At 40.9% G+C, this 9,517-nt stretch overlaps 1 protein-coding gene across 1 annotated transcript; it reads left to right on the forward strand.

Moving 5' to 3' along the window:
* Nucleotides 1-2,427: 2,427 nt before the first annotated feature.
* On the forward strand, nucleotides 2,428-8,022 carry fbxl3l (F-box and leucine-rich repeat protein 3, like). The gene is given in 5 exon segments (XM_037675893.1): nucleotides 2,428-2,746; nucleotides 2,749-2,786; nucleotides 6,040-6,162; nucleotides 6,320-6,491; nucleotides 7,382-8,022. Coding segments are annotated over 5 exon segments (1,293 nt in total).
* The last annotated feature ends 1,495 nt before the right edge of the window (nucleotides 8,023-9,517 follow it).

Consider the following 9,517-nt stretch of genomic DNA (forward strand, 5'->3'; position numbering starts at 1 on the left):
CACACACACACACACACACACACACACACACACACATGCACACACTTTGACACACTGACCTAGTTTCTACGAGCGCGTGCACATAGGACCTTGTGCACACAGGACCTTGTGCACACAGCAACCGGGTGCAGTGAGCACAAGATAAGCATTTTAAAAATGCACGCTCAAACACAGAGACCACACACTGGAGTAAATAAATACAGCTCAGAGAGGGTGGGCTGCATTTCGAAGGACTTTAATCTGCTCCTGTGCAGGCATGGTGGCAGGGAGAGGGATCCATGTTTCTTGTGCTCATGTGCCCCATCGCCCAGCAAGCTGTCGCTGAAGTAAAGAGAGCTCAGTGTGGGAGCAGCTCTGTCCTGTAGGTCAGCTGCAGCCAGCCTCTCTGCAGTCATCTTCAGTCAGGAGCACAAGATCCAGAGGAAAGAGATGTTTTCATTCTTCTCCTGTAAGTAACAGCAAAATTATCATGTGGATTTGCTTCAAGGCTTTAGGTGTCAGCAAAAATGGCTGAAGCCTTAAAAATCTGAAATGTAGTGTTGTTATAATATGCTCAAAAATCTTCCCGTTTTCTGCAGCTCTGCAAAAAAAAAACAACGTTTTTTTTTTTGTTTGTTTTGCTTCAATGAAGCAGTTGTTCTTAATGCTTTAAAGGAGTCTCGTTCAAAAGATTTTTAAAAGTCTTGGTTCTTTGTGTCCACATGAGTACTTTCAGCTGAATTAAGATGCTTAACTCTGACCTATGAAATATACATGCACAAAAAGCTCCAGTGGATAAACTGGTGCCGTAAAGACATGTAAAACACAACTTTGCTAAGAACACGTTTTAAACTGGAAGCACTTTGTTACCAGCAGCCTGTCACAAAGACACAACTCCTTCCAGGCTGTCCTCCCAAACTGAGCGTGCAAGAAGAAGTAGAACAGTGAGAGAGGCCGCCAGGACACCTGTGAGCACTCTGAAGGAGTTACAAGCTTCAACAGGTCGGACTGGAGAGACTGGGCATACAGCAACTGTTGCCCAGTTCTTCAGCAGCCTGAGCTAAGTGGGAGAAAGGCAAACAGAAAGACAGTGTTGAAGAAAACTCAAATGAAATATCCACTAAATGATCTAGACAAGTTCTAGTCTTATAACTCCTTCAGAGTGGTCCCAGGTGTCTTGAAGGCCTCGTTCACTTGTCTCCTTCTTGCTCGCTCTCTCGGTGAAGATTTAAAAATGTCCAACATTCATTCAACCTTTTTTTTATACAGGTTACACATCCCTTTCATTTCTTGATGATGGATTTAGCACGACTCTAGGGGATCTTTTGGACTCTAGAGATCCTGTTGTACCCACCCCCTGACTTCAATCATCTTTTCTCTGAGTTGAATTAGGACAATCACTTCAAAGGGGGTGAATATTTATGCAGTCATATTTCATGTTTTTATTTCATCTGTGTTACTCTGTAGAAATTTAATTTCACTTAGACATTGAAGAAAGTTTTTATTTTCTGTAAAGACCACCATTTTTTAGCATGACTGATTAAAGACTGCAAAAGGGGTGAAAACTTTTTTATAGGCACCGTAACTCGTGTGGTTTTAAAGACACTTAGAATGTGCTGTGATAGTAGCTGAGAGTCATCCCCAACACATGCTGCTGATCTGTCAAAATAAGAATTTAATTTTGTCCTCAAACTGAGCTGGGTCAATACACTGCCTGTGAAAATTAACTCTTAACCCACGCTAACATTCTGTATTTATAACGCACATATACATGCAGATCAAACATTTGGCTGATGTGTAATCTTAACAGCTTTAAAAGCTTATTAACGTTCATAATCATCTGTTGTTTACTTCAACAAATGTAAGAATCTGCCATTTTATCATATCAGCATCAAATAATCTGTGATTAATTATGGATTACTTAAACCTGGGTTGACTTCAGTTCAGCTTGTCTTGATGTAAGTAAAGGTATCGAATCCAGAATGTTCTGATAAGGTTTTGTCAAGCCCAGCCTTTTGTTCTCCTTTCCCAGATTTTTTTAACGCTACTTTTAAGTAGAAGTAGAAGGATCTGATAAACATGGCTAAAAACCAAAACCTACACCCGTTGACAGAAACATCCAGATGCATCAGCAGTAAAGAAAGTTATCTTCTCTGTGGTAACAGACACATTGACTGCCTGAAAGTTCTGTTAATAGTTTTTAAACATTGTGTTCTTGTCTTTATGAAGCCCAGTCATGCAGCGTTTCTTAGATCCAAGGCAGCAAAGTCATCAAGTTACTATTTGAAAAAAAAAATAATAATTTCACAAGAAAATTGCAAAACCCACAGCAGAAGCTCTATAATCATTCTTGGTTATAAGACCAGTGGTCTACATCAGTTTGCAGTGAACTTGAACGGAGCAACATTTCTGTTTATCCTCTCCTCCAGTGAGCTCTTTTGTTTCAAAATGAAACGAGGACGATCAAGTCTCAAATCCAAGTGCCAAACCTTCCCCTCCCATGAAGAACCAGCTAAGAGACAAAAGAGGCAGGCAACCAGTTTCAGTTTGTCTCTGGCAGCAGACTGGGGGAACCTCCCACATCTTGTGGTTCTGCAGATCTTCCAGCAACTGTCCCTGGTGGACTGAGCTCGGGCCTCGTCTGTGTGTCGTCGCTGGAACGACGCATTTCTCACGCCCGACCTGTGGAGAAGGTTTGAGTCTGAGCTCAATCATCCGGCCACGTCCTACCTGCACTCCACTCCCCCTGACCTCATCCAGCAGATCATCAAAGACACGCTCAGCACCTGCAGTACGTTAGCTTCAAGGTGAGAGCTGTCCCTGCACATGTCCTGCCTGCACAACTCCTCCAGTCGCCTTCAAACAAACCTGTGGCACCAGTTCACAACAAAAGTCATCTCAGCAAACTCAAGGCCAAATCATAAATCCAATTCAAATCCAAATTCAAACCTAACTACAGAAATTGCATTTCCTGCAAAAATGCAGTGTGAATGCTTATTGCTGAAGAACTTGCTGAAAAACAGATGAAATTAGCTAAAAGACATGCTGAATATTAGCTGAAAAGGAAGAACAAACCTAAATTGGCAGAAGAAAGCAGAAAAAACACACATTTGCTAAATTAGGTTTAAAAAAGCAGAAATGAAGACACAAATTATGTAATTAGCTTAAAAATGCTGAAATGAGATTAAAAAAAAAGCTGAAAAGTATAGCTGAAAAGGCAGAAATAAGATTAAACTACCAGAAGGAAAGAGATGAAATTAGCTAAAATATAGAATTACTTGAAAAAGCTAAACATAGCATAAAACATCTACAGTAAATAGTAGCTGAAATAACTGAAACTAGCTGAAATAAGCTGAAAGGTGCATAATAAGCTAAAATTAGTAGAAAGAAGTAAGAAGAAGCACAAAAATGTTGTAGTTAGCAGAAAAATGAGCACAATACAGCTGAAAGATTAACAGCTGAAATTAGCTTATAATAGCTGAAAAAGGTGAACATTTGCACAATGAAGCTGAAAGAAGCTGACCCAGAGCAAAATGTGAAAGGAGCAGTAAAAGGTTGTAAACAGATCTAAAGATCTGCAGGGTGTAAAATGAGCTCAATTCACTTTCTATGAGAGGAAAAAGTGGCAGAAATGGCTAAATATTTCAAAAAGCTAAAGTTGCATCAATACCAAAAGTCATAGCACCCTTCTCCTGAATGAGCTGAATGTTTTCATGTATAATTTGTTGAAATATAAAAATTGCGGAACGAGAAAGATTCTGAAAAATGTACAAAAGAAAAATGGATCACAATGGTGCGAATGCTTCATAAACATTCACACAATTACACTCACTTTATTCTTACTATAATACAAGTACCTGTAGTACATTATAAAATGCGAATTAGTAAAGGTAAACTATGGAAGTCAACAGATTGGGTCAAAATTTGTGCAGGACACTGGGGAGTGAAACAAATCCCGTTTTACAGGAAGACATTTCCAGCTGAACCAGACTAAGAATGGGCTGAGTGGACAGGAAAGAGCCACAGACCAACACAGAGGGAGGTCTGGGTGTGTCTTCTATGGGAAGAAAAATGAGGAACACATGGTTAATGGTAGCAAAAATTATATGTAAAAAAAGATGGTAGAAAAGTAAGTACAGCAGTAGAGTGAGGAAATTTATTAATTGGTTTACTTTGTTCAAACAGGTTATCTCATTGAGACAGGCAGTCTCATTTGCAAGAGAGACCTGTAACACAGACACATAAAATCAGTTGCATGAAATAATACGACAATCATAAAACATTATGTCGATGGTTAAAAAGGGGCAGAGTATAACAAAACCTAGAAACAAGGACAGGTCTGAATCAATGATTTCTCCATTTTCGTTATAATTTGTTGACAATGTCCCAGAGGGATCAAACTGGACAGTTTCAGATCTTGTTGCAGTGAATTAATCCAAAATGATGGAGCAGACAGAACAGGAGAAAACCTTTTTTTCAAGTTCTGTGCAAAGTGAGTGCACTGAAAGAAATAAAACCCTGGGGACGTAGTGACTGAACTGTTTTTGTGGCATCATAGACTAAGGAGGCAGCAGGCTGGGGATGGATTTGTAAATAAAAGTGTACCAGTGTAGTCTTGATAATGATGACCAGTTTACCACTGCATATAGAGTACAGTGGTGAGTGAGACATTTACATTTTGTCATGAATCGCAAAGCTCCATGATAAGCAACATCCAGCTTGTGCAGAGGTGGCTGGCGTGTTCATGTTAACACCATCCCTGTAGTCCAGCAGTGGAAGGAAGGTTGCAGACAAGATGTTTATGGGTCATCTAGGAGAAACATGAAACAGTTCTAAGATTTTTAAAAATCCTAGTTTATTGTCATTTTAATTTTATTTTTTATGAGGTTGATACAGTATGATACTTGAAGGAGAGCTCTTTATCATTGATAATGCCAAGGTATTTATATGTTTTTACAAACTTTATAGCTGTGCCATTTAGAGACTTAATACGTGGTATGGTTTGTGGCCTCGTTTTTCTGTTTGACATGGCCTTTGTTTGGTCAGCAAGAAAGAGTTTAAGTTCAAGTAGTTTGAGGTGAAGTAGATAAATGTAGCCAGTTTTTCCTCCAGCAGTCACCTATAGCAGCACAACTAAGGGATAGCTCAAAAAACCCCAAGCCAACACTAACTCGGACAAATCTAAAAGAAAAGCTATAAGCTTTGTTTTAAAAGTAGACAGAGTGCCAGCCCAATTTACAAAAACTGGAAGTTTGTTAAACAAGAGAGGAGTTTGATGACTGAACGCTCTGCCTCCCATTCAATGCTTAGAAACTCTAGGAACCACAAGTATACCTGCAGCCTTGAAGTGAAGAACTCTGTTAGGAAAATATTGAACAAGATCTTTAATATAAGAAGGAGCTTGGTTGCTATGTTAGAAATAAGATCTGAACAGGTTTGACTGAGTTTAGTTCCCCAGTGGTGTGGGAGTCTAAAGCAGTCATCTGATTTTTTTCTTTCCTGATTCCTTTAAAAGACAAAAATGTAGGCACAAAAGGGCTGTGTATTGAAACACAAACCCTGACAGCTCAAGAAACCCAAGCCAACCCAAACTATAGAATATATCTAATAGAAGATATAAACTTAGTTTTAAAAGTAGTCAGGATGTCATCTGCACAGACAGAAACTGGAAGTTGGTTCCACAAGACCAAAATAAGTGATAACCACAAACCCTGCCTCCCATTCTACTTTTAGAAACTCCTGGAACCACAAGTAAACCTGAAGTCTGGAAGTGAAGTGCTCTGTTAGAAAAGTATGGAACAATAAGATCTGTAATATAAGTTGCAGCTTGCTTACTAAGAGCTTTATATGTTAGCAGTAAGATTTTAAATTTATTCTGAATTTACATCTTAAAAACTCTGTGTCCTCTTCAATCTAACGCCATCTGCTGGATCATGACACATCAGCTCTATTGGCAATAATATGTTTAACCATTGATTTTTGCTCCTCAGTCTTTCCAGCTTTTTAAAAAATTTTATCTGCACATTTTTCATATTTTCCCTAAACGATGAATTTCTGCAGGTGGACAGCTGTCCAGAATCTGCAGAGGCAGCCTGTGATATTCTGTCCCAGCTGGTGAACTGCACCATCAAAACACAGGGGCTGAATTCTATGGCCCGGCCCAGCTTCATGGATGTGTCTCAGGTAAACCCATGCAAGCTTTCTGCAGCCCACACAACAAGCTTCATTTTATTATTTTATCAATTAGGGTTTATTTAATTAATTTATTTATTTTTGCAAAATGACAGCTCAAAGTACAAAACCAAATGTCCTGGTTCACCCCCTTATTTTACCTCCCAAGGCTCACTTTGTGTCTGCGCTGACAGTCGTGTTTGTGAACTCCAAGTCCTTGTCCTCCATCAAGATTGATGACACGCCAGTGGATGATCCATCCCTGAAAGTGTTGGTGGCCAACAACAGTGACACCTTGATGTTGCTGAATATGAGCAGCTGTCCCTATGTTTCCCCAGCTGGTCAGTTCTTACGAAAATTATTATTTTCTTTCTAATTTTAAGTATTGGTGACGAGGATTAGGAAATGAAAGTTCTGGCTTTCCTTGAAGGAACAAATGTCACCCGTCACCTTCTGTGCCAGAGATAGAACATTGGAAATGACAGAGCTATTTTGTGGCCTCAAGCCATCTAGTAGTGCTCAGAACATGTGTTGGGTATTACTCTCAGTTATTATCTTACCAGGTTTTAGCTCAGTAATTGTCAAATAGATTTATGTATAGCTAAATTTGTGTTTGCTAAGGTTGTTTACCTGTGGTGGCCATCTTGAATCGAGTTGACATCCATCTATTGCCTTTACCTGCTTCTTCCTTTTCGGGTCACAGGGGGTCACTGGTGCCCATATCCAGCAGTCACTGTGCGAGAGGTGGGGCCCTGGACAGGTCTTGAGTCCATCACAGGGACACATAGAGACAAACGACCATTCACTCTCTCACTAACGCCTAGGGACAATTTAGAGTTACCAATCAGTCTAACATGCATGTTTTTGGTCTGTGGGAGGAAACCAGAGTACCCAGAGAAAATGCACACATGCACTGCGAGAACATACAAACTCCACCCAAACTGGCCACCTTGGCCAGGATTCGATCCAGCGACAATCTCGCTGAGAGGTGGCAGTTCTATCAACTGCACCACCGTGCCACCAAATCAAGTTGACATCAAACATTAATGAGCAGTAGATCTACATCCAGTGATTACTTTCTAAGTTTTAGAGACGTTTTACAAACAAACACACAAACAAGCATGGGCAAAACATTATCTCCCTCCTTTCGGCAGCAGACAGTCATAAAAAGATAAAGAAGAAGGGCAATTGTTTTAGTAACACTGTGATATTTTGTTCTTTTCTCCTTCAGGCATCTTGTGTGTTGCAGACCGGTGCCATGGCCTCAGAGAGCTGGCGTTAAACTACCACCTCCTCAGTGATGAACTCCTGCTAGCTTTGTCCTCAGAAAAACACGTCCACCTGGAACATCTCCGCATCGACGTGGTCAGCGAAAACCCCGGCCAGACTCACTTTCACACCATGAAGAGGAGCAGCTGGGATGTTCTGGTCCGACACTCACCGAAGGTCAACATCATCATGTACTTTTTCCTCTACAAGGAGGAGTTTGAGCCGTTCTGCGAGGAGACCCCGGTCACCCACCTGTACTTTGACCGGGCGGTGAGTAAAGAGATGCTGGGTCGCATCGGGCTGAACTGTCCACGGCTGGTGGAGCTCATGGTGTGTGCCAACGGCCTGGAGCCACTGGACAAGGAGCTGATCCGCATCGCCAAGCACTGCAAGAGCCTGGCGGCCATCGGGCTGTGCGAGTGCAAGGTGACCTGACCGATGTTTGTGGAGTTCGTGAAGGTGTGCGGTGGCAGGCTGACGCAGCTGTCCATCAGGGAGGAGGGGCTGACTCCAGATAACACCTTCAGCATGGAGCAGATCCACAGCGAGGTGTCGAAGCACCTGGGCCGCATGTGGTTCCCGGACACGATGCCCATCTGGTAGACTGACTGCAGCAAATCACAGGGCTGGAAATGAGCGCTTGAACTTTCTGAACCCAAACTGAGCATTAAAATAAGCTGAGACCTGTTTTAACGAGGACATTTTATAAAACCTTTAAACCTTCTGTGCTTGGTATCATATGTTAGAAGGTTTGAAGTCACTACCAGTTCCAAAGACCTGTATTTTGGTGCCTCTTAGTATAAAAACATTTAATAAGAGCAGTGAAAAAACTGTCACTCCTCTGTCACAGTTACACTTTGACTATATTTGGGATATATATATATATATATTTTTTTTAATAAGATGATGATTTTTATACCTAAAATTGACTCATTCCTGTGTTTTCATCACCTTTTTCTCTTTGAACTAAACTGTTCTAATAAAGGATGGTTTGATTTTACATGTGAGGCTGTTTGTTACCTGGGGGCTGCTTGTGTAAAACTCATTGTAACTCTTATTGTTGTATTCCTTTAAGTTACTGCTTCTATCTGTCACAGATTCAAGCTGATAGCCCCAACTGTTGCAAAATCATTGGAGAAAATGTACCCGTATGTAACAAGTCCCATCTTTATGCAAAACTCAGTGAGTGATTTGCATTTTATCTTGTTTGTTTTTGCTTCTGCACTTCAGTGTTTCATCCTGAACGACAGCATTTTGTTTCAGATCTCAACTGTCCAAATGTCAGTCCATATCAAACGTTTTATTCTCAGGCTTTAAATGCACCTGTGGCTTCATAAATGGGTTTAAATGTGTAAATATGCTGCAGTTGTGATACTTTTACAGCCAAAGAGCATCAGGGAGTGACTTGGGGGTCTTGTACCAGGCTATTACAGCAGGACAGCCCATGAATCCTATGTTTTGTTTGGTGGGTGAGTGGATCAAAGTGCATTTTGCTGCCTTCTGATAGATTCAATCAGACACTGTCAGATGGCTGCTAGAAGGCCATGGGAACTCCTGTTTGTTCATCGTTCCTCAGGAGGGGCTCATCGCTGCCCCCTGGAGCTATAACAGTGGAATGCACGTGAAAATATTGAGGTTCGTAAAACGTGACTAAGTGAATCCAGGTGAATGCTAAAACGACAGTTTAAAGGGATAATCTGATCATTTTTTAAATATTATATTCTGGCACAAGGGCGGCTGTGGCTGAGTGGTTAGAGCAGTTGTCCTCCAATGCAAGAGTTGGGGGTTCGAATCCACCAGCAGTCACATCCCGAAGTGTCCCTGTGCAAGACACTGAACCCCTCACTGTCTCCGATGTGTGTCCCATTAGTGAATGAATGTGATAAAGCACTGATTATTCTCTTTAGAATGATTTGTTCAATTAGCTTTGTACAGATCTAGTAGTAGAGTACTGTATGAATGGGTAAATGAGGACAGGACACAGATTGTAATGTAAAGAGCTTTGAGAGTCTTGATAAGATAGAAAGGTGCTATATACGTACTTTCCATTCACCATAATTATCATGGAGAATGGATGAAAGAGCCCAAGTCTTTCTTT

This window comes from Nematolebias whitei, chromosome 4 (assembly GCF_014905685.2).
Source record: "Nematolebias whitei isolate Nwh7 chromosome 4, NemWhi1, whole genome shotgun sequence".
Lineage (NCBI taxonomy): Eukaryota > Metazoa > Chordata > Actinopteri > Cyprinodontiformes > Rivulidae > Nematolebias > Nematolebias whitei.